At 35.8% G+C, this 26,770-nt stretch overlaps 1 protein-coding gene across 2 annotated transcripts in view; it reads left to right on the top strand.

Annotated features, from left to right (window-relative positions):
• The first annotated feature begins 7,324 nt into the window (after positions 1-7,324).
• Positions 7,325-26,770, top strand: part of LOC140152494 (coiled-coil domain-containing protein 85C-like) — a 42,031-nt gene continuing 22,585 nt past the window's right edge. The window contains exons 1-5 of one of the 2 annotated variants that reach the window (XM_072174827.1): positions 7,325-7,482; positions 12,704-13,417; positions 23,224-23,300; positions 23,867-23,962; positions 26,593-26,718. In XM_072174827.1, the coding sequence (XP_072030928.1) occupies positions 12,784-13,417; positions 23,224-23,300; positions 23,867-23,962; positions 26,593-26,718 (933 nt within the window). In that variant the 5' untranslated portion in view covers positions 7,325-7,482; positions 12,704-12,783. The remainder of the gene's footprint in view (positions 7,483-12,703; positions 13,418-23,223; positions 23,301-23,866; positions 23,963-26,592; positions 26,719-26,770) is intronic. The other variant, XM_072174826.1, reaches the window with a different exon arrangement.

The following is a 26,770-nucleotide window of genomic DNA, read 5'->3' as shown; positions in this document are numbered from 1 at the left end:
TACAAATTCCCTTTAAAAGGGGAAGCCAGCTTCAATGCAGAAGAGGTCTTGTAATTAGTTTAGGTGGAAGGCATTTTAGGATCACTCTTTTTTATGATCCATCATGTTCCATGACAGTCCGGGATGACAGTCCACCAAACCAGGTGGTGGTCGCATTGCATTTTCATCGTCAACCGTGTAATTGAATGGGATTATTTTGAAAATTTAAAACGCTTGAAATTTCACAAACAAATAGGCCTATATGTTAATAAATAATATAAATACAAGCTAAAACCATGGGGGTTTGATAATAAACCCCCCAAAACTAACCGAGTATTTGGAAAATGCCATACGGCCGGGCCGTTTCACAAGCTGCCGGCTCTATCATGCCATTCGCCGCCTGCTCCAAACCATCAATGATAAGAACATGCACACAGAAAACCCAAACATTAACTCCTATAACTTCCTGTCAACTCTTTAATTAATTACTCCAAATTGTTCTGTCTTTTTGTCTTTTCTGCCTTTTAGGCCACCCTTAGCTCATTATTAATATAAAGAAATACACTGCAGTTTTTAGTTAATTGGCTAAAAACTGCCATCCTACTTGCCTTATACATGCACATTAATTTTATATTAATTTATATATTAATTCGCAATTTATACATAGCACATTATAAAATGTATAAAGACTGATATTGTTCAATAGGCCTACATGTATATCAATTGTACCCATATCAAAAATAGGCCTTGAATTTACATCGAATTTTTCCTGTTGAAAAGACAAAACTGATGTTTAAGATATCAATTATTTTATAAGTGACATTTTGAGTCATTTTTATCCATAAAACGATACAGGATATAGGATATTTTTACTTTGACTTTTAGGTCCATAAAGGTTTTAATCATGTTATTATCAATACACTCACATCTCATGCTGTGTTGATCTCCAGGAGGTCTGCAAATGTAAATCTAAGAACGCCTGATAACAAGGATACTATCATTTTCTTTCGTTGATATGCTGTGGAAACTATTATAGGCCTGGCATATATATAACTTTTAATGTTATATTTCCTTCAAACCATAACTTTTGAAATTCTCACTCGTTTTCATTCGTTAAAACGGCAAAGCATACTTTCTTTTTCTTACAAATCAAATAACAGGTCTTATATATATATTTTCACCATAAAAAGTTCCGCAAAGTAATTCAAACCAATGCTAGTACCCCGTAATCTCTTTAGCAAACAAAGACGATCTCCGCATTAGATCGCCAGCTCTTAGCTGGCGAAAATCAGAATCCCTCAAAGGGGCAGGGACAGAGTTGTTGTTGTTGTTTTGGCCAAATAATAATTTTATTGTTTTGATTACGTTCGATAAATTTGGTTTTACCATAGACCATTTATCTTTCCTATTTTGGAGATTATAAAAGACATAATGTACGATTTTGGTAAAATTTTAATTTTGTTCTTCTTTTTTTCTAATTTTACTATGATTACATAATATTACTGCTACGGTACTAGTAACACTTTATCTGTCAAGGTAGACTTCTCCGTAGTCCACTTGCCCATTTTGCATACTCAGGCCATTACATTTAAAGCATAAAACTCTGATTTATATTGATTTGTGTGCAACTGATAGATTTTCACATCTGTATCTGATCTTTTCAGTCACCGCACTCCTCTGTTAGCTTCCAGGATTTTCGGGTTCGCTATCAATAAACTGGTACTTCCAAAATCAGAATTGTTCAGTATTAAAGTCAGTCAATTATAATTATGCAAGATAATGTTGCATTCAGTTACTTTTATTGTCACTAATTATCTGATATTTTTAACTCTTTATGACCATTTTACTATTGAATACTTTAATTTTAATAAACATCAGTATAATTTTGTATTCAACGAAATGGGTTCATCATGACTAATAATAACATATTTTTAATAAAATTCGACTATGGCATAGTCTACTGTCAAGGGGGTCTTCTGATCATTTTAACCTGAGACTAGTAAACCAACAGTCTCAGGTTTACTAGTCTCAGTTTTAACTAAGCGAAAATAATGAGGTAAAAAGTAAAAACCGACTTAGCCGCTTAACTGTGGAGCTTTGGGGATCCCAGTTTTATTATAAAACCTCTAAATTTTACTTTGGAGGCTTAGTCCTTTACATGGTATTTCAGATAGCATTGGGCAATTACAATCATGTAAGAAGTGCAAATTTGAGCAAAATATGCAGCAAATGATAGCTTTACTGTAATACCAGAAGATGGGAGAAATATCTCTTTTGCTGCCAAAACAGCCTGGAGTGACTGTGAAGACTGCATGTATTATAAACACAAGTGTGTATAACTTTGTTTGCCAAGTCATGGAACCTTTTAAAATGTGTTTGAAGAGCATAATTAATATCCATGGTTAAACAAACAACCATGAACAAGATCTTGTTCTGTTTAATACATGTACTGCTCTGTGGTTTAGGTTGTGCAAATTACCAGTTTCGTTTGATTTTGTTTACTTACGTTTTTTTAATCTCCATGTGTTATTCAACCTTTTATGTTCACTCAGCATGCAGGAGAATTTTAGATGTGCTAGAACATTGTAGGCTTTACAAAAGCAAAACTTTAATGATAATTATAATGCGTAGTAAAAACGAGATGCAGGGTATCTTAATATTTTAATGACATTATCAATCAAAGTTTTTTCCTCCATCCCCTATACACAAAACCCAATGGCATATAAATATTTAAATTCCTCATCAAATTTATAATATGCTAATTAATCACATCCCGTGAATAATAAAATAATAAAACAATAAAATGGATGATATTTGATATTACCATATTTTGCATAACATCAGAGAAGATGAGCTCATCTTCACATGTATTTCGATTGAACATCTGCATTTTGTTCCATTCAAAGAACAGTAGTTTTAGCTAGTACGATATTGGATTCATATAGGCCTATCCCTCAGATGTTATCAACTCAGACAATCCATAGAGACGAATTCGTCTGACATTTGGTCATGATGCAGTCATGTCTACAGTAGAATTCATCTCGACCTTTGCAGGACTTAACCCCATTAAAAGCTATTAAACCAAGATAACACTCATTGAAACAGCTCAACTGATTAAATCGGATCTTCTCTGGTTGTGCACAAGTGACTGTTTTCATGTGCGATATCGCAATAAAGATGGTATTCATAGCTTCAGTTGGGTAACCGATTATAAAGGAAACGAAAGGAAACAATGTTATGTGTGGCTTTGTTCACGAAATCAGACAATGCCGTGCTTTTTGTAAACCAGCATTCTTGAAAATGAGCAACATAATGATTTTTGACTTAACACGGTTTAGAAATAATTTCTTCATATTTTTGGTGTTATCTGTCGTTTACATGTCCTTCCTAAAACACAAAAGTACGACCCTCTCCAAACACCTAAATTAGCTAAAAATTTAGGACATGTTACAAAACTATATTGTCTAGAATTTTAGAAGAGTACTTTTAATATTGGCCGGTTATTTTTCACACAGCGACGTTAACTAGGCAATGTACTATTACCTATAACATTAACTAAAACACCAAAGTACGAATATTTCCAAACATCTAAATTAGCTAAAATTTAGGACATGTTAAAAACTATATTTTCTAGAACTTTAGAAGAGTACTTTTAATATTGGCCGGTTATTTTTCACACAGCGACGTTAACTAGTCATATCCCCATACTGTTAACGTAGGGCTATTTGTAAAGGTCACGCGTCAATGGGAAAGAGCACTGTGTATTGTGTATAGGAAAACGGACAGTAACTGCAGTATGGATGGAACATTTTCCAAATGCAAAACATGTAAAAAAAACTCAATGTCCGGATTTTTTTAGACGGGGAGCATCATTTAATATAAATCATTTTTAATAATAGTAATACCGGTAATATGCACTTCTTGATTTATGCTTTTGGATTTTAAATGTATATTTAGAGTCCCTCTTTCAAATTTTATATTTATGTGTAATCTAGCTATATCATAATTTGCTGATACTTTGGTCAAAATTTACATTAAAATGATCAGAAAAAAACTATTATTGTCAAAATTTCTGTTTTATGGTGTCATGTTATTTATTGTATTTTTGGCGACAAAAAAGAAAAACCCACCCTATTCTACGGGCGGACCTTTCAACTTCAAGTATAGGGTCGGGTGTTTTTTGTACTTGTACTTCTAGAGAGAGGCTATCTTGAAATTACCCTAAAATATCACCAAAATCTGAAGAATTTTTAATACCAACATATTTTCTATGATTTAAGCAAAATAAATGTTTTTTTTTAATTCTCAAAACACAAATTCCGGGTCGGTTGGCCCCGTAGAGAAGGGTTTTTCGTAGCCTTTGATACTATTAATTTTTTTTTAATTTGCAACATTTTATAATACTTAACAAAATATTAACAAAAACTGATGCTAAACTTAAAATTTGTATCCATCATTGAAAATCAATCAATTCCGGAAATTAAACCTGTTATTAAAACCCCAAGCCACGATGGGTTGATTTGTTTTAATACACAGAATAATATTTTCCCTCAGTTTATTAATACGGTAGCTACCCAAATCTGCTAAAATAAAGCACACAGGAAATTTGGAAACAGATAACACTTTGTACTGCATGGATGAAGTGTGTGTGCACTATGTCCCATGAACAAACAATTACGTAATAGTATTGACTTTTGTTGAACTTGTGAAAGGTCAGTCCAGAGAGTTTCTCTGCTCGTACTAAATTACTGTTTAAGTGGTAATTTTCGCGTACAGTTTATTGTCGCGATTTGGAGTTACAGAGACATTTTTGCAATTGTTATTTTCGCGATGCTTAGTTTTGCCCTATACTTGCAAATACATTATTATATATATTCGCGAGGTGTTAATTTCGTGGATGGAACTCCATTCGCGAAATCCGCAAAAATAAACCCCTCGCGAAGTGTGCTTGCTTTCTGTGAACTTGTTTTCATTAACTTAAGATAGTGCACTTGCTTTAAACTGTTTCTTTACTCAATGAAACTCTCATTAATTGAGTAAAGAAACAGCTTATTTTCAGGGCAACCATTTTCTTGGGGGTGACTTCATTTGGAATCTAACTGTGAGAGACTAAAGTAATGTCTTCCATACAGGGTGTATGTCTTTCAACTGGAATAGCCTAAAATGTGTATATCATATACCTGGTATATGGCCGGATTTACCTTTTGATGGTCCTGTGGGCAAGGCAACATGATTGTCGCAGATCTACTCACTCAAATGGCTTTACTAAGATTGCGCGCAAAGCGCGGCAATTTGGTCTAAAATAGGCCAAAAGGGAGATGCAAATTGTAAATTTTGTCACAACATATCTGTCAACTGAGCAGGGAGGGTCTGATTCGCCACCCTGCGACTTGTTTTCCGTCAAGTTGGTGTACCCTCTTTTTCTTTCCTACTAATAATTAGGGCTTACTCAACAAGAACTGAAGAATGTTGGTTGTCATGGTCACTTGGGCTGTCAATCATGATGATTATAACTACTAGTACCACCAACTGTGGGGGGGGGGGGGAGAAAACGCCCCCAACATACATTATGCTAATGACAAATTGCATTAACCTGGAAGAGAATGGAATTCCTGATATCTATTTGCACAAAAGGCTGGAAATCCCGACAAATTACTAACAAAACCATCTGGAATTCCAGCACCTCAATGGACAAAAATATGGATTATTTTATTGACCAGAGGCAAAAAAGTCTGGAAATCCAACCAAGGATAAACACAATAAACCTGGAATTCCAAAACCCTCTATGCCTTCAGACTAACAAAATGGTGGAAAAATCTGGAAATTTTGCGCCAAGCATAGGCAAAATAGGCTGGAATTTGGAACAGCATAAGTAGAATAGGCTGGAATTCCGAGCCCCAAAGACCACCAAAAAATCTGGATTTCCGTTGCCCTCTATAGGGGGGTGCATGTTTTATCTGGAATAGCCCATCCCAACTTCCTAGACATATTTTTTGAAAAGTTATAGCTGAATTTCAAAATAAAAATTTATTTGAGAAAACCTCAAAAAAGGAAGCGGGAGGGGACGTGAAACATGTTTATTTTTTTATTTGGCCTAATACTGCGAAAGTGCAAGCTGAGACCATCATTTCTACATATACTTAGGCCTACAAAGTATCATGTTTTGCATAACTTTGATTTTGCATAAAGAAACACCGCGCGATTTGTGTTGTAAGGGTGCATATACTACCAAATTACTGTCCCTCATCATTTATTAGACATTAGGATAAATATCCCTGAAAACAGAAACATACAGTCATGCAGCGTACACTTAAGTGTGAAACATGGGTTTGAGCCTGAGGTATACTATTCTCAGGTTTGAACAAGAACACTAATTTATGCAGGATACACCCCATGCAGCCTACGCCTATACGGTAGCAAACACGGAGAAGCTGAAGGTCACTCTGTAGGCCCTATATTTATCTTTAGACAACTGCAGGTCAAGGCTGTTTATGTGTTGTTCGGTATCGGCTTATGGATACGGTCACTATTATAATATTCTCTACTTTCAAAGAATAATTTTTATTGTATGTAGCCTAATACTCCCGGGCTAATACTTTAGGATTGTGGAGAGAGATAGAGATATTGCTAATTCATTTGTTACATACACTATCCGCTATATTTTGCCTTTTAAAATTTAAACAATCATTGTGACATGCGCCCTTATTCACAAACACGAACTGCACGGGGTTTCCCAGGGGGTGATGTATTTTTTCATAGTGACCGTAAACATGGTAAAGTAGGCCTATGATATTCTGCATATATGCAAAACTACATAGGCCTATTTTGCCGAAGTAGGCCTATGTAGTTTTGCATATGCAAAACTACATACTTTTGGAAAGTATGTAATTTTACATATGCAAAATATCATATTTTGCAAAGGTATGTGGTTTTGCACGCAGCACCGGGCTCCGCTCCTCTCTCCTCTCCTTTTATTAAATTTTTCTAAATACGTATTTTAATTAAATAATATTAAATAGAATTATAGAAAACAATAATTGATAAAATACGAAATAAAAAACTATTCCCAATTATGAGCTATTATGTCTTCGGTTAGTTGATTCTGACAGCCAGGAATTTCTGACAATCTGTTGACAGCCTCTCCCTGCAACCTCTGAAGCCATAAAAGCGCCATCGTAGTCAAAATGCAGTCATATAAGTAAAACTTACTCCCTCTGACTTTGTGCTCTACTCGCTAGCTATACGGACGAGGATAATGCCGGTCGACAATGTACTCGAAGTGAAGCGCAGGGAGGTAGATAATTCATTAGAATAGCCAATCATCGGCAAAGAAATGACGTCATAAAATTGTAGTAAATAATGAATGTGTCAAAGGTCATTGTTTATTTGTCAAATCTGGCTTGTAAATTTCTGGAGGGGGAAATGCATTTTTCAGCATGTTATTAACACAGTTTTGTTCGATGAGTGTGTCGGGAAGATTCTGAATATGTCAGCTATTACGTTGTAAGTAAGCTTATAGAAAATTTTGCCATTTAGCGCCCGGATTGAAGTCCGTTTCACCTGCACTGAAAGCATGAAAGTGATGCCGGATGATATGAAGCAGACATGTAGACTCTAAGACTGACAGTGCAGTGCAGACATGCCATGAAATGAGTACATGATGTTAATACGACAAGTCATACCTAGTCCTAGAATATTTTCTCAATTTGAATTTTATGCTTTCTAAGTATGACTCATTGTACCGTAAAATTAGTTTGCATAAATTCCCGATGTCATGATAATTGATATATATATGCGCCCAGGCTTAGCTAGCCTTCAAAAACTCTGCGTCCGATCAGACGCACAACTGACAAACCTGGCATTTTGCCTGGTCGGGAAATTCGCGTCCCACAATTTGTGTGTGTCCATACATGTTAATGTGTTAGGCAACAGGAATACAATTTTTACATAGCCCCCGATTGCCGGTATTGCATCGCATTACATGGCAGTTTGATGCAAATATTTGACTATTTCCTTTCAGATTCCTGATGAGATTTATGTAAATATTATTGTCAATAACATTTAATTTTAACAATTACGAGAATGCAAAGTTACTGACAATGTACGATAGTTTAGAAAGTTGTATTTTTGCTCTCATTCATGTTTGAGCAAAAGCTTATTCGTCTCGCTGCTATAAGGCGTAAGAATTTTCATTCATTTTAATTGACTGGCTGACCGGTGACCCGGAAGTGTTGCAAAATGGGAGTGGTAACAGTGGTTAAATGTGAAAGGTCAATAACTATGTGCTGATTGGTCCATTGGTCATGCTGCTAAAATATTAATTTATGCTTGATGGAGGTTTAGAAATTTTCATGATTTTTATAATGATGAAGTTACGAAATAGGATCATTGCAAACACCAATTTGGTATTATAATCACTCATTTTTGGGCTGAATCAACTTGCGTCCAACGGGTTGATGAAATTTGTTGATTGCATCCAGCAATACAAAAATGCGTCTGTACGCAAGAATTCGCGTCCAGTAGGAGCCTGCCCTTGTATGCACCACGTTAAATTGTAGCAATAGGCTCCGATTGCCGATTACATAGACTACCGTACTACATTACATATGTCATAGATAGACGAGTACAACTGGCATGACTGGTAACCAGCCAATGGCAAAGCCGGTATTGCTTGAGAAGTCTAGCCAAGAATTTGCTCACCGATCTACAAATGTATTCACATTCTAGGCAAGAGACCATTGCATTCAAAATCTAGTTGGATTCGCTGAAGCATGACACCGTGTAAAGCAATGGAAGTTTTAGTAAACACAGCCGATCACGACAGGCTATTGCATCAAAAATGTTGCTAAAATTACACTTCAGCTAAATTTTAGACTGTCCAAAATAGGCAGATATTGTTCAAAATACAGTTGACTTATCAAAATAAATTTCATCCAAATTTAAGAGGGGTAACTTCACCCCTAGCCAATTTTTTGCTTATTTTTGCATTTTTCTCAAAAATTATAGCGCATTGGTGACAAGTAAGATATGTATATTATAGGGGCAAGGACTACAACTACTGCACTGAAAATTCAGCAACTCAAGGCAAGTAGTTATTGATTTATTGATCAAATACCGGTATTGGTTTTCCCTCATTTTTGACTGTAACTCCACAACAGTTATCTGTGCTGAAATAAAATTTCCAGTGTAGCAGTTGTAGTCCTTGCCCCTATAATATACATATCTTAATTGTCACCAATGCTCTATAATTTTTGAGAAAAATGCAAAAATAGGCACAAAATTGGGCAGGGGTGTAGTACCCCCTTAAAGATTAACAGAATAAATAACCTCTGGTGCAAAAAAGTGCACCGCTGTCCAACGGAAAAACGATAGCAAAGCACTCTAGCAGTGAAGTAAAGCCGGTACTGTGCAGTGCCGGTCTGCTATTCAATTGCGTGGTGCATTGGGTGACATGTATTTTCTACGTCATTTGCCTATACGATGATCCACCCAAAAATAAAAATCATCGTACTCCCGCGTTGAAATGTCCTTCCGCAGTAACAATTGTTGAATTTTTAGTAAATATTACTAACTTGAAACCTTCAATATCATCTACATTTACCTTTAATCAGTTTTAATCAACTTTTCAACATCAAAACATTGCTGGAAAATAACGAAACAAACTTTCTTATGATCTCATGAAAAATCTGTACAAAATCCCCATAGGAACAGTGGCGACGCTGTGCTTAATTAGCTAATTATGACGTCAGCCCTTGACGACCACCATAACAATAGATGACACCCGGGGTATTTGAACTCTTTTTTACAACATGTGATGCATAACAAATGATCAAGGTTATGAATTGTGATACTAGAGGAAATTAAAGGTATTCCCCGATTACAAAGGATTAGTAATTGCTATGCGACTAGTTATTTGCCACGATCCAAAAGGGATATAACTTCCATGTACAGTTAATATCATGCAGCCTCACTACAGGGATTTCCTATCTAGCAGCGCATTATAGTTTAATTTCGACTTCCAAAATTGTTCAGTTTTAACATCAGATCAAGCTCAAAATGCCAAAAATTACCGATCACCAGAAGGGAATGATAGAAGCATATTATAGTGAAGGAAAATCTAACCGTGAAATTGCAAGATTATTGAATATTGACGAAGGATCTGTTCGATATAATTTGAGAAAAAAGGAGATTCATGGCTCAATGGACAATCGCCTGAAATCTGGACGGCCAAAAAAAACAACACCAAGATAATAAGAACAACCGAACCCAAGTAGCGTTTGAACATTGTTGATGATGACCAGCAGTGGATAACTTTGTGATAGCAACAGGGTATTGACGTTATAATGAGCCTCAACAGCGCCGCCACTTTTTTCAATAGAATTTTACTGTGTATAAATTGACCGAAAAATAATGATATTTTTTCTTTCTTTATTTTTGTAATAAATGATGGTTCCAGGTTCCTGCAATTATGACTATTATTGATTAGAGAGTTTATATTTTAGTAACAGTTAGGTTTGATACGTTTTCAATTTGTAGTAGCATTACAATTGAACATTTTCTGCGGTTATAAGGGGTGCGGAAAGGGCCAGAGCCAAAATTCCCGTTTGTGGCGGGACGGAATTTTGATAGACCTTTTAAATTGTAGCTCTGTGACTGTTTATTTTATGGATTCTTCATGTTCTTAATATAAACAAGTAAGTTACAGACTACATTCACATGCAAGAAAAATAGTCCAAAGAATCAACATGTTGCCACGGTAACACAAATTCATCGATGTGGAGGGACGGAATGATAAACTTCATGTATTTGTGAACACAGTACATTTGTTGAATTTTTATCAAAAGTACTGGAATAAAACATTTGTTTCTAACATTGGTATTAACTTCAACTATCCTTCTTTTGTTATGGAAGGAATTATAAAATTCACCCCCTTCTTTAGAGTACGCTCATTAATTTAAAAAATCATGTCATTGTTAGGTATGTTCATAAAATTTTGAAGTTCAATATTTTTAGCTGAAAGTTCTTTCATTTGAAAGAGAATCAAATTACCTAAACAATAAGGGGTCAATCATGTTTCTAGTGCATATACTTTTGAAGTTACAGACAAAAATAGTGTCACCAAATTGTCCAAAATTTTGTGTGTGAAATTGTGACAGCAGGCACATGTACAATGTACACTACTGTATGTGACCCCAGATGACCTCCTATTCTTTACTGTAAGAAAGCTGTTTTGGATGGTCTTGATTTACACACAAATTGCTTTTTGCGCTTTTAACGAGCGCCCACTTGGTGGAACATAGATTGCACTATGTGATAGCTTATGAATCCATTATTATGCCAGTACCAACATAAGTCAACATTACTTAGGTTTTGGTTGTCAAAATTACTTTTTAGTAATTTTTTCCATTGAGCCCTACAGTAAAGCCATTTTTTGACTGTACAGGCACATTCCACTTCCCTATGGACGAATAGCGCCACCTATAGTGTGTGATGTGAGCCTGACTATCATTGTGGCGGGACGGAATGTGGCGGGACGGAATTTTGTCCACCATGTCAAAATAAAAAAAAACGCAATTGATTCACTTTAAAACTGACAAAATTATCTTTTCTTTCACTTCCAATGAAAAATTATTGCAAAATATAAACTGAGAAAGAAAATTTTCATCCTTTCCTGAACTTAAAAAAATCATCTCAAAATGTGCCAGGGCCATGTTTTACACCACAGACCCTGAAAATAGCCTTATTGCTGTCATCCTACCACAAAAGGCCTGAAAAAGAAGAAGTTAAAATGGCTCTGAGTCTAGCAAAGTTGATGAATTCAATTTTTGTGTACTCAGGAATGTTTATTACCATAATAGTTGATATTTTGGAAAGTTTTGACTAAAATTTTTTTTTTCGTCCCTTCCGAAACGTAAAAAAACCACCTCAAAATGTGGCGGGACGGAATTTTACACATATTTTAATTTATTTCTTTATTTTTGCACTGACTTTTTTTTTAGTGCTGAAATTGTCCATACAGAAGACCTTTATAATACCATAAACAAAAAAATCCTATCTTTTTTAAATATGTAGTAACATCAAATTTAGCAATTCCGTCCCGCCACACCAAGAGGGCGCTACATGTGTATTTAATTGCTTGCAGTCCGAAATTGACGGGCAAATTTTTAATTTTTTTTGCCGATTCATAATCTTTGGTTAGTAGTCCATTAAACCAGAGGAGAAATTCACTCCTGTGACAATTTCTAAATTTTAGGTTGAGTGATGACCATTTTTGGCTCTGGCCCGAAAGACATTTCAACGCGGGAGTATATAGATCCCTGTACTAGTATCATGTTGTTGTCCTGGACATGACATGCATGATGGATGCGGTGCTCCGGTGGGCCTGATTTGGCACGGCAATGCCCTTGACTTTTTAATGTACCATACCTGCTCAATTAACAGTTGAAATAAACTGGAGCATATTATAAATATTGCAATAACCCTCATTTGAGTTCTGACTGAGTTTGAGGAGCACTGAGCTGTAGCCAGTAGACTGCGGAACTTAAACTCGGTCCTCAATAGTGAGAAACATCCCACCGTTGCATTCTTTATCATATGGGTGTCTATCTCGCTACAGTGGGAATTTATTGTGTACGTACATTTCCCCGATAGATTCAGATTCAGATGAGTGTACATGTATGAATAAAAAAATAAAACAATGCGTGCTTTATGCTTTATTTCTCAGAATTCATGACCTCTATGGAATTATTTGACAGTTCAACATGATTTGAGACATAATTGGGATGTAGCAGAGCACTTTAAAGGATGGCTACGAGAGATCAACCACCGCCGAGGGGAATACCTAACAATAGAGAACCTCAAATGGGTCCTCCTCAGCTTCCTGAAGTCCCATCAGAAGGGGAGCTAAAAAGGCTCAGTCAAGATGAGCTGATACGACGTTTACGTTGGTGCGAAGGCGACCGCATCCGGCGTATGTCTGAGCACAACGCCATGACAAAAGACTTCAACAAACGCATGCAAGGACATATTTTAGAAATACGAAGTTTGAGAGAAACAAATCAGCAACTCCAAAAAGATAATCAGGAGTTGAAGGATTTGTGTTGCTTTCTTGATGATGACCGCCAGAAAGGGCGGAAACTGAGCAAAGAATGGCAAAAGTTTGGCCACTATACGGCATCAGTGATGAGAACTGAACTCGATACATATCCAACGAAGCTTAAAGAACTGGAGGAGAAACAGAAGCAGCTGATTGAGGAAAATATTGAATTAAAAGAAATTTGTTATCTTTTGGACCAAGAACGAGGTTCTGGAAAGAGAAACTCACTTTGTAGTAATTGTAATAGTGCATTGACTTTATCACCCCGTGCTCAGGGAGATGGGAGTTACGACAACAGTGGTCCTTCAAGTCCAAGGGAACTCAAGAATCCACAAGTTGATGGTATGTATACTAGATAAAAGAGGTGTATCCTTCGTGTAAGAGAATAACAAACAAATCCCAACTCTAATCCTATCTCTAACCCTAATCCTACCCTAACCATAACTCTTACCCTAACTCTAAATCATAACCCTAACCCTAACCATACATATGTAACTCTAATCATATTAGTATTTCGTGCTCTCTTGAGACTCTTACATTAAGGATAAACCATAAAAGATCAGTGCACACTTAAAAAACAATTTTTCATAATTTATGTTTTAAAATGTTTCTCTCTGGCTTTTTGAAGAAACAAAATAAACCCAAAGAACCATGCTTTATACGTATGCAAAAAGTTTTGTTGCAATTGCTGAACTCATCTTCCTAAACAAGAAACCAAAAATAGTATGAGAAATATAATCATCATTGACATTTATAACCCAAACTTATGAAACTTCTTTTACACATGTATGGCTTCATTATTGTTTTTAAATTGTTCCTTCATCATGACTTAATCAAAGCATCTACATGTACATGTATGATTCATGTTGACTTTCCAAAAGCATATCAAAGGGATTAGCAGAGAGGATTTCAAAGGTATCTGCTTCTAGTGCCTACCATGTCCAATTGTCCATCCATGTATGTATGGGCCATTGCACATGTTGAAAAATGGAATTACATGTAGTTCTTTACAATTCAGGGCATGTACAGTGTATAAACTTGCACATCAAATTTAAGCAAAAATGGCAAAAAGAAACCCAATTATGTTTAATATCTGCACATTTACACACATGTATGTATCATTGTGTCAATAGTTCAAAAAGTTTTGCCTTGTTAGTTGAATGAAAATAAAGATGCAGATTCTGAAGTGTTGCCTTCATAATAGTGATTTACTGCATGAACCATAGCATTATACAGGTTTATAACATCCTCACATCCTAAGCATTCATTCTAAAAAATATGCGATTACAGAAAAAAAGGACTGTGGCTTATAATAGACAATAATTCATTCATAGTCCAAGGAGGGGTGGGGTGGAAGAACTTGCCACTGCAGTTGGCTATCAACAGGGTTCAAATTTGTTTTAAAAAATTGCATAGCAGTTGTTGGTTAATTCATCATAATCAGGATACTTCCATATACTAAAGCACTAGTGCTATACAAATGCAAAATATGGAGTAAACTGCTATGCAATACAGCTGAACCCTGGCTATCAATCATAATTATGATTATTGTTTACATGTATAAATTATGTTTAGTAAAACTTTGTACTTGTTGATTTATGGGCATTAATTGAACATACCAAAATAGTTCAATAGAGGTCCCTGCCCTCAAAGTGAAGTTGTTGGGAGCAAAAATGCAAATAAATTGTGTCTATCAAAGTGAATTACGTACAAGTGTGTGATATGTCAGGACAAAATTTAGTATGTTTCAATTTTCAGTTTTATGTTTCAATATGTCAGGACAAAATTTAAGACTGGCAATGACATTTTCAATTTTTAAAAACATCAATTGATAGGTCAATCCATGTCAACATGTCAGACTTTTCAACTACCACATTGCTTAGCTAATAAAATAAATCAATGTATGATGTATTGAATGTATGATGCCAAATCAAAATAGAAGTCCTAATCAGTGTTCTTAATTAACCGGTTAATTATAAATGACGGTTAATTAACCGGTTAATTAACGTTAATTAACCGGTAAGATTGGTTAATTATGGTTGGAAAATATATAAATCCGAGCTCGGAATTCAATATACCATCATACTGAAGAACATTGTGCAAGCATTTAAGACAGCGTTCAAGCTTTGACTTACGTTTGGCGGACAGAATGGAGGAAACTTAAAGTGAAAGATATCCTACTTAAAGGAACTTTTTCTAGGGTGAAATTTTGTGTAGAATCTGAATCTGACATAAAAAATGCATAATTATCAACTTGAAAATTTTCCCCATAGCACTGTACAGGCATATTTCTGCCCAAAATCGTCAAATTTGAGTTAAAATTTTTGTTAAAAAAAATAAGTCCTTCAAAATGGAGATACTTAAGGCTAAACAAAAAACATGTTGCTCTAGAGAAAGGTATTGGTTAGAGCAACATGTTCTTTGTTTAGCCTTACACCTCCCAGTTTTGAAGGACTTATTTTTTTAACAAAATCCATTACTTTTTTCACGCCCTCAAAATTCTTAGGGGTGGGGGTAGCATATTGCAAGTTATTTTCTTTTCTGTAAATCTAGCTTACTTATTTGTTATATCACCATTTAACTATTGAAATACTGAGCAAAAAGACACTTAAAACATCCCTATAGCTCATACCATTGTGGAGATATGGCATTTTCAAAATAATCGAAAATGAGGCAAATATTATACTTTTTTCCAAATCAATTGTCACCCGAACCCTCAAGTTTCTACCCCTGCTATGAAAATAAAGAAATACATGGATCCCATTCAATGCTTTTAATAGCACAATTGTACCCTTGTTACACAATTAGCATAGAAAATTAGGCACTATTTGATAGTTTTCATGTTCATACACTCACAGGAAATTAGCAAGTCAAAATTTTTGTCACCCCAAAACGGCCATTTTCGGCCAAAATTGGACCAAAAAAATGAATTTTTCTCAAAATCAGTGAAAAATAAGGGGTTTTAAGTGCCAAAATCTGAAAATATGTGACATTTTACCCCTAATAACATTTAAGTAATCAAGAATTTTGACTGTTTTCACTCCTAAATACTTTTTTCACGGTTTGTCCGCCAAACGTAAGTCAAAGCTTGAACGCTGTCTTAACATGAGCAGATGAAGTGTGCTTGTCCACCTTTAGCTTTAAAACATTCCATTTTAAAATTTTAAAATTAAAAAATTATTTTCATATAAACTTATGTTTAAAAAAATTCATTCATTGACACAGATGCACAATGACACATAAGTCTGTAACTCACATACATTTTTAATTTTATCAACTTTTTATTTATTGGTTGAAACAATCCTGGGCAAAAATGGTATAATCTGCTCACTCTGCTGTGGATTTTTGGGTACTTGTACAACAGGTGGTGGGGGTGACGTTCTGCCTGGTTGAATTTGTACGGGGGTTTTGGGATACCTTTTCAGCAATTTTGGTATATCTATGGGTAAGGACAGGGAAAATGCGCGATGCGCAAAAAGCGCCGAAAATTTGCGCATTTTGGGTCATATCAATTTGTAAGCACTCTTTAGCAATGTCATATATTTCATTGAACCGTATGACAAAACAGGCAAAAATAGTAACTTTTTGCACAAGATTTACAGAATTGGCCATTGTATGATATAAAATTTGAAAAATATTGTAAGGAACACTTGAAGTTTTGACTTTCAAAACCCACATTTTGGTCAAAAAATGTGCTTGGATAGGTAGTTTTCAACAGATTTACAACATTTGCCTTGCTTATTGAATTGCGTTATTTGTTGACCTAATGGGGAAAGTAGAAAAAAAAGTAAAATAAATTTTTTTTTTCAATATTGCAAATCCAAACTTTTGGGGAGAGAATTCATGCATTTTGGGAAAAAAGCGCAAATTACGCATTTTCAAAAACTGGCACACATATTTTGCTCTCAAAAATTCACACATTTTCCCTATGCTTATCTATGGGTGGATTTTCAGTGGAGACCAATGCCCATAAAAGTGCCCAATTAGAGCAAATTTGGGTGCTTTTTGTGAAATATTGGTACACTGATAACAGCAAAGAGTAGGTAGGCCTATAGAGAAAGTCAGCATCCAAAAGTCTGCATGGCAGATCCCCATACCAAATTTTTCAAAGAACCACCCCCTATGGATTTGTACATGTGCAGATGTGCTCATGCCTCATAGACCATGATATAGTCTACGGTCTATGATGTGCTGCATGACACTCTAGGACTAGAGAACAAGAAGAAGAATACTAATTTAATATTTCCAGTGAATGAAGTGATATTAAAATGTTAAAACTTAAAAAAGCGTCAGAATTATTCAAAATTCATAATTAACCTATTTTACCACCGGTTAAATAAGATGCGGTTAATTAACCGGTTAATTAACCGGTAAGATTGAGGTTAATTAACCGACTAAGAACACTGGTGGTCCTAATTAGAAACTAGTCAACCGATTGATCGATCAATCGATCAATCAATCAATCAATCAATCAATCAATCAATCAATCAATCAATCAATCAATCAGTCAATCAATCAATCAATCAATCAATCAATCAATCAATCAATCAATCAATCAATCAATCAATGCTTACCTGCAAAGAATATATTGAATTTACAGAAACACAAAGTACAGGGTCATGCAAAGTTATGCAAACAGTATCCTTTTAAATTATCAACTTTACTTATACTCAAGAGGTTGGTTTGAATAAATTATTGTATCTTCATAACTCCTTGTATTGAGCTTTTCAATGTCTCGTTTTAGTCAGCTGTTTAGAGTTTATTTGTCAAGACCAAGTGAAAAACTTACGTTTTTCTGCTGACAGTTTCGCCAGAAACCTTCTGGCTTTCTCAAAGCATTGATGATGTTATTGATCCATCTGATTGGAGCGGGAAACTTGACCGGATGTTTTGGTTTTCCCGGAAGTAGTACTCCTGTCTCCAGCGGTGGTCTTGAGCAGAGGATCAAAGATGTGACTTAGAAAGAATGTGCCCTCGTCTCTGTTCATGGTCTTGTCCCCTCTCTTGCGAATCCAAATCGCTTCCTTCACCCATCTTGCTCTGCGATTTTCTTCTCTGTCGATGATTGATGAACTGTCCCAGTCTATGATATGGCTTTCTCTTGACACATGATCAGTAATTGCGGATTTATTTATTTCCGTAAGAGATTCCGTTCTTTTGGGCGTGTGTATTTAAGCTGGCCGCTTTTTCTGCTTCCGTTTATGCTCACTCATACGGACGCCAAATTGCCTTTTGGTCTCACCGATGTATGTATCATGAAAAAGCACAACGTCTCGACGGCCATGAAGCCCCATACTACCATCAAAAAGATGCTTGTTCACCCCAAGGACAAACAAGAGAAAGAAAGAACTGCCAATTGTGTTTACGAGATACCGTGCAAAAGTTGTCCCCAAACATACATCGGTGAGACCAAAAGGCAATTTGACTTCAAAATTGATCAATTTCATATTCCACATTAGTTTCTCATTACATTTTGTACCACAGGTTGCCTCTAAATGCACAGAAGTCAATGTAATCACATCATGCAAAAACTGCAAAGGTCCATATCTCCTTTAATATTCACTGTATCATGATAAATGTATGTGTTTTTTGAAAGGAAATTGAACAAGGAAACTAATTTTTGCATTTTTAAAATGGTAGGAAGTAATGTTGGGAAAATATGAATGATTAATTAAATTATAATAAAAAATATCAACTTTATCAACCTTTTTGGCGCACCCTGTATATCGTGCACGCGATTACATAAATTTTTTTGAAGGGTGAGACTGTCTATGCATCACTATGTTGTGAACATATTCCTGGCACATTAGACAAAATCCAACTTCAGACATTTGTTGTGGGGTATTTTATGTGAATAAGGTCCAATTTGAGAAAAATGCATTTGAAATATCATATTTACATTGCCGCCTATACACTAATTAATTATTGGGCAATTATGCTAAACCGAAAAGCATTTGCAACTAAAAATTGGTATGAATGATTAGAGGGTAATAATAATATTGCCTACAACATACATGTACTGTATCAAAAATAGTTTTTTGTCAATTTTGACCATGTAACACAAATTACACCACCTTATGACATGCGACCCAAAGGAACCCAAACTACATGTATATCCAGTACCAATGTTTCAAAGACACCCACAAAATACAACATGTGTAGGCCTATATCTCAAGCATTTTTCCATACATGTTTTTCCACTATGTATTTTTTGTATGTGTACAGTACACATGTGTACAGTGTAGTTTAGAATACAAAATGCTCAAAGAATATTTTGTCAGAGTGCTCTAAAAATCTGAATTAAACAAGATTTTTCTTTTTTCTTTTCATATTACCGGTACAGTACTTGTATGTTATAAACAATTTTATGGTTCTGTGTAGGTATGTGCATGGAAGTAATAGACATGGTATGTGTAATGTGCACATAAAAATGTATAGCATCTACTTAATCATCAGCATCACTTCTAACAAAAATATTCGAATGGTATTTTGAGGAGAGCCAGGCCAGATAGATAGTGATCTGCATGGTTGATCACCCAAGGGTGCTTGTATTTTTATAGGACAATGCTTGAAGGTATTTACAGCAATTCAAACTTTGACAAGTATGGGAGGCATAAAATTGATAAGAATAAAGGTTTGTATACTGGGGTGGTGGTAAAATCCCTTTGTACAACATGCAGGCCTTTATGACAAAATGAATGACAAATAAGTCATTTGATTTCTAACTGTTCTCAAAAATATGCTTTAAAATGCATGTTTTCCCATGGATGCAGTGTGTAGTCACCCGGTGTATATGTAGTCACCCCTGCTATGATCAGCTCGTACATTGTAATACTTATAGGCAAGAATTTTAAAGAGTCAGCGTAAATTCACAAAAGTGTGTGGCAGTTATGCAATGCGATATGCAGCATAGGCTTAGGAACCGGGAGCTGGGAGGTTGGGATTTTGCCGACAAAAACCTGTTTTTGCCGGCAAGGGTGGCAAAAACTGCAAAAACTCACTTACATTTGTACAGTCACTCAAATATTAAAAAGTAACACAGAAAGCTCATAAACAGTTAACACAAAACTTTAAGGGATGGGGTATTGAACGTTTGGACAGAATTTATTGTGGGACATTAGAACAAATAAAGATAGACATATCGAATTGCATTCTGAATACGAAGAATGTCCTTCTGATATCAAATGATTTTGATTTTTGGGTCAGTCCATGTCAAATCAACCAATTTGCTGAAAAGTTCCCAGGTGACCCTCTCAAATTTTGATGAAATTCCATCAGAATAATCTTTTGTGGCCACAATGAACCCATACAAAAATTTGGCCTCATAGGCCATGTCGTTTTTAAGAAATGGCCATTTACAACTTCATGTTGAAGGGGTTCAATACAAATCACAATTGCATAGCATGTTGTCGGGTGTTGGCGAGATAGGTCTACTGTGATTCAAGGTATCTTTATTAGTTTGTATCCCCAAAATGAGGTCCTTGTGTGCCTTAGAAACAGGGGTGTGTTTTTAATTTTCTCAGTTAATATGCAGCCTATGTAGTTAAATTTGGTGTAAAATTAAAGCTTGTGATGAGACCAATACAGTAAACCTTAATTAAAAAAGTTGTAAAAAGAATGTGTTTTTTCACACTTAACCTTTTCAAATCGTAAAGTTCTACACGTGCTTGCTTGTTTATCCCAGTTCACTCATTCCTACTATTAATTCCAATACTTATGTCAAACATTTACAATATACCCTACATCATGCGCACTTTCTTTGGTACGCCCATTTCCTTAAAAGGAATTTTTATTATTGTACGCACTGAAATACGCATAAGGCCTTCAAAACATAAATTTCTTCTTGCAATTTGGACCCATCTGACAAGTATTGTTGACATTGGTAAGATTACTAAGATGACACACCATGACTGACAATGTATCTGTAGGGCACAAATAAATATTTGATCAAACTGATATGTAATCTGGATACCACATAATATTTGGTGCATGTACAAAATGTATGTTAAAAATCCACACATTTCTTGGTATGGTAGTCATTTCTAAATATTTTCAGCTCCACTGACTATTTTTAGTTCACAACTATGTTTACTTCTGGCTGGATAAATGGGACTACCTAAAGTATAAAGTTTTGTAGTTACAATGACTAAAATCAATATCAAGGGCAAGGTGAACCCATTTCGGTATTATTGTTACATTTTGTATCAAAGTGTAATAGAAGACCAAGTCAATGTTTATGCAATATTATTTGCATGCAAGAATTTTCTCTAAAATTTCACATTGACTGAGCAGACATTTTCTCATGGTTGTCACAGTAAGTGACCTGCTAGAGCTGTCTGCCAAGTGACACTGATGACACAGTTCAGTAGATATACAATGGGCTCATTTCATGCACTGTCTACACTGTCACCTTTTTGCAATAAAATGAATTGAGCACAAAAGTTATGATCACAATTCACCCATTGCTATCTGTGTCTACAAACAGAGATCATAATGTAGTATGGAACCATGGTACATGTAGCTAACTGGGCCAAAAATCTCAAGTTACATGTAATAAAATGAACTGAAAACCTCTGTGATTTAACTTGAATTGTCATATTTACCACATTCTGTAAACTGCATCCCTGAGTGAAATGCCCAGTTTTAATATCCAAATAAACTTTTTTGTTTTGGATTGTGATCAACTGATAATGATATTAAGAATGTGCCCTTTGAATGTATTGGTATTTATTAGGTTCATATGGATTGTCAAATTTTTAGGGCACTTATATTGGGCATACAAGAAAATATGAAGCAGGGGCAAATTTCAACATATAGATAGCTTCATCAGTGGTCCACAGTGATTAAAGCAATATTGTAAGATTTCTGAAGGGCCTACATGTGTATTTTTTTAAATTTAAATTATATCTACTATACTAAAATAACCAGCGAAGTGTGTGTGTCTGTGTGTCTGTCTGTCCGGCTATGCGTTTCGCCGCGCTAAGATGCATCGATCCGATATTTCGGATATGGATAGGTATCGGAAAAAGCATGTTGACCGCATGGTTTTCGAGGTCATCAAAGGTCAAGGTCAAAGGTCAATATTTCAAACTTTGTCCGATCGGGCTCAAACTTGGTGAGTGGAATCCTTGATACGAGGGAATGTATGCTGCGAAATAAAATCCGAGGTCACCCGAGGTCAAAGGTCATTATGGAGGGTTCAAATTTCAAACTTTGTCCAATCGGGCTCAAACTTGATGGGTGGAATCCTTGATACCAGGGGAATATATGCGCGAAATAAAATGCGAGGTCAACCGAGTTTAAAGGTCATTACGGAGGGTTCAAATTTCAAACTTGGTCCGATCTGGCTCAAACTTGGTGGGTGGAATCCTTGATACCAGGGGAATATATCATGCGAAATAAAATCAGAGGTCAACCGAGGTCAAAGGTCATTACGGAGGTTCAAATTTCAAACTTTGTCCGATCGGGCTCAAACTTGGTGGGTGGAATCCTTGATATGAGGGGAACACGTAAAAATATAATCGAGGTCATCCGAGGTCAAAGGTCATCCAGGGGCTGCATTTTAAACTTCGCCTGATTTGGGTAAAACTTGGTGAAAGTAATTCTCCATATCACGGGAGCATGAACAAAATCAAACCGAGGTCATTCGAGGGCAAAGGTCATATGGGGTCAGTATGCCCAACTGGGAAGTGGTAGAAAGAATCCTCGATATGAGGAGAACGTGTCAAAAAGTCATCAGGGGTCAAATAGCATTGCCATCAGTTACTCTCACAGCAACGGGTGAACTAGTTTTTTAATAAATCTAGATGAAATAAAAGCAATTCACTATTTCATTTGAGCACCTTGATCGTGAATGTGTCACTGTGTGCACTGTGTATTGGCAAAGCTTAATTAAATCTCAGGATCCTTCCTCAGATTTAAAAAAAAATCTTGTCATCACAACTATTATTTATTGCATTTTTTACCCATATATAAGTGATGGGATCCAAAGATTTAAACTATCCCAATTAGTATAATATTATTATTAGTAGTATTATAGTACCCTTTCTAGATTTCCCCACGACTTCCCTACAGATTTGTATACCTTAATTTTGTCAGTTGATGTACCATGGATAATCAACTTGCACCATATCTCATTTGTTTTACAGATCATACAAAGGCATATATTCAGCGATTAGAAGATAGAATACATAGCTTGGAGCAGGAGAAACGAACTTGGGCAAAGGTAGGCAGTGGAAAAATGTGCTCATTTGTGATAAAATAATACTAAATAATACATGTCACAACCTGGATGTTGTGGCTAAGGGCAATTCTCCAGGTTGTGCCTTATGATCGTGTGTAGAATAGAAAAAACATTCCCACTCATGATTGAAATTACCGTTATGTGTAATGGTAAGATGTGGAAGTAAATGTACTGAAACTCAAAACCCATAGAAAGGAAGCAGTCCTCCTGGATGTAATCTGTGTAGAAAAGAAAATTGAACTTCCCATGATCATGATGATTGGAATTACAATGTATTGGCAGGAAGGAATTGAAAACTCAGAAACTTTAGCCTTAACAAATTTATTTTTTACCAATTCTCAACCATGTCTGGTAAATTTGGTATTCTTTATCCTTGGTGTACTTTGCTCTATGGAGTTGTATACTATGTGTATATTTGTCCTTGAGCATTATAATAAAAGATGTTTCTTTGTTGTGCAAAATAATCAGTAACATTTCATTGCTATCAATACAATTGTGAGTAGTTTGATTTATCTTTTTAATTTATCACATTTATGTTTATGTTTCAGCCCCAGCAAGCATGGAGCTCAAGTGGGCAAGCAAATAAAGACAGTCCTGTAAATGTACCTAACCATGTTTCATCAGCTGGTTGGTCATCACAAAATGTAAGTGAACATTAAATATAACAGTAATATTAATGGGAGAGAAGTATTACATGAGGAAAAATATATTTACTGAAAAGATCAGTTTGTACATGCATAGACCTAAATCAGTGAAGGTGTCATTCTATTTTTAGCAGGGGGTGGCAAAGGTTTTAACAGATAATGCAAATTCTAAAGTTTTTGAAAAATGTGCAAATTTTAGTCCACATGACATGACAGCTTTCCAAATAGCAATTAGTAGATTTTCTAGAATGAAACAATGTCATTCAATGTAACAATATTAGATTTATTATATGGCCTGGTTTATGAGTAGGAGTATTATTGGGTGGTACTACACATGTATCATGATTCATTTACTAAATGATATTCTCCCATGTCCCTGTAGCATCATCGCTTTATGTGTATTGTCATGTGTGGGTCCTGTACCTTGATGAAAAATCAGACATATATTCAAAATAAAAGAACTCCATTTGTTGCCAAAACAGAATTGACAGGATAGTTCTGATGTCAAATCCAAATCAAGTCAACTGGCTAGACTATTCACCTCAGCATGAACCTGTTTTTACAAGCCGACGACAAAGTCGGCTTGTTCTGTTTTACGCTAATTACCTAGCTGGGGGGTTTTCAACCCCCCGAGCTAGGTCCTGTTTTTCTATCCGTTCTTTCTTTCTTTCTTCTTTCTTTCTGTCAATAACTTCAAAATGCTTCTCCTCCTACATATTACATCCTACAATTACGTAACTTACACATAAGTATCGGCTATATCCAGTGCCCATAGGGTCTAAACAGAATTGGGGTCAAAGGAGATTAAAGGGGGCATTTTTGGTATTTAACCATATACCTTCAAAATGTTTCTTCTGCCACATATTATATAGTACAATGATGTCATTTGCACATATGGATCGGCTATACCACACACCTATAACCTGTACACAGAATTGGGGTCAAAGGTCATTAAGGGGGTACAATCTTACAATTGCATTATCTGGACATCTATAAGGGGTATGGGGCTCAAACTCGGTGACAACAAATCTCATAACCAGGGGAACATTTTGCAGGGGTCAGGTCAAAGGTCATGCAGAGGTCAAATTTTAGAAATGCATTTCCTGGACATCTGTAAGGGATATGGGACTCAAACTTGGTGACAGCAAACTTAATGATCAGGGGAACATTTTGGAACACTTTCCTGGGGTCAGGTCAAAGGTTATCTGGGGTCAAATCTTATAATTTCATTTTCTGAATATCTGTAAGGGATATGGGGCTCAAACTCAGTGATAACAATTCTCATGAACAGGGGAACATTTTGCAGGGGTCAGGTCAAAGGTCATGCAGAGGTCAAATTTTCCAAATGCATTTTCTGGACATCTGTAAGGGATATGGGGATCAAACACCGCGACAACAAACATAATGATCAGGGAAACACTTTGGAACACTGTACAGGGGCAGGTCAAAGGTTATCTGGGGTCAAATCTTAGAATTTCATTTTCTGGACATCTGTAAGTAGTACGGGACTCAAACTTGGTGACAACAAACCTCAAGGAACATTAAGGAACATCATGCATGTGTCAGGTCAAAGGTCATCTGGAGTGAATCTTAGAATTGTATTATCTGAACATCTGTAACTCGTATGGGGCTCACACTCGGTGACAACAAACCTCATGATCAGGGGAACATTTTTGGAACATTCTGCAGGGGTCAGATACCTCCAAAACACCAAGATGCCCCAGCTAGGTTTGTGGTCTATGACCACCATTTGCCACTAGTTCTTTCTTTCTTTCTTTCTGGCAATCTGCCTCTTCTTCTACAAACAAAATGCGGCGAAGCTCTAATTAATACATGTTGGTCACTAGTGGCATGGGTATTCAGGGTGTTCACAGCTTGACCATTGCTTGACCTTTGACCCCGTATGCAATACAAACTAAATTTGAACAACAAGATATGTCAAGTTATAGTGCTGCATATGATAGACCTTAGTGAGACAAAACAAAAGTCAATGGTGACCTCCTTGTACAATGTTTACTTTGGGGTCAAAAGGTCAAAATGTGTAAAATTTCAAACAACGAGGTATAGCAAATCTGAGTGCTGTATATGATAGACCTTAGTGAGACAAAATAAAAAGTCAATGGTGACATCTTTGTACAATGTTTACTTTGGGGTCAAAAGGTCAAAATGTGTATAACTTGAAACAACGAGGTATGGCAAATCTGAGTGCTGCATATGATAGACCTTAGTGAGACAAAACAAAGAGTCAATGGTGACCTCTTTGTACAATGCTTACTTTGGGGTCAAAAGGTCAAAATGTGTAAAATTTGAAACAACGAGGTATGGCAAATCTGAGTGCTGCATATGATAGACCTTAGTGAGACAAAACAAAAAGTCAATGGTGACCTCTTTGTACTTGGGGTCAAGAGGTCAAAATGTGTAAAATTTCAAACAGCGAGGTATGGCAAATCTGAATGCTGCATATGATAGACCTTAGTGAGACAAAACAAAAAGTCAATGGTGACGGTCAAAGTTTAGGGTCGAAGGTCAAATTTTGAAATTGGTCAAAATTGACCCATTAATGTTATATTTACTGCCGGCGGCTTGTACTCAGAATCTATTGACTCTAGTATTCTTTGTTTTTGACACAGGCTCCACCTCCCACTGGTAGACAATTCACATCCACCCCAGTTGAAAACGGCCCTGGTGAATCTTCTACTTCATCGCCTACATCGTCAACTGGCAGCAAACCTGAGGCTGTTATGCATGCACTCAAAGTAAGGCAATTTTGATTTACAGTGTAAATGATTTTTCCTGAAGGAAAAAAAT

This window comes from Amphiura filiformis, chromosome 5 (genome assembly GCF_039555335.1).
Source record: "Amphiura filiformis chromosome 5, Afil_fr2py, whole genome shotgun sequence".
Classification (NCBI taxonomy): domain Eukaryota; kingdom Metazoa; phylum Echinodermata; class Ophiuroidea; order Amphilepidida; family Amphiuridae; genus Amphiura; species Amphiura filiformis.
The sequence above is the reverse complement of the archived record's forward strand: the minus strand, read 5'-3'. Positions and strand labels throughout refer to the sequence as shown.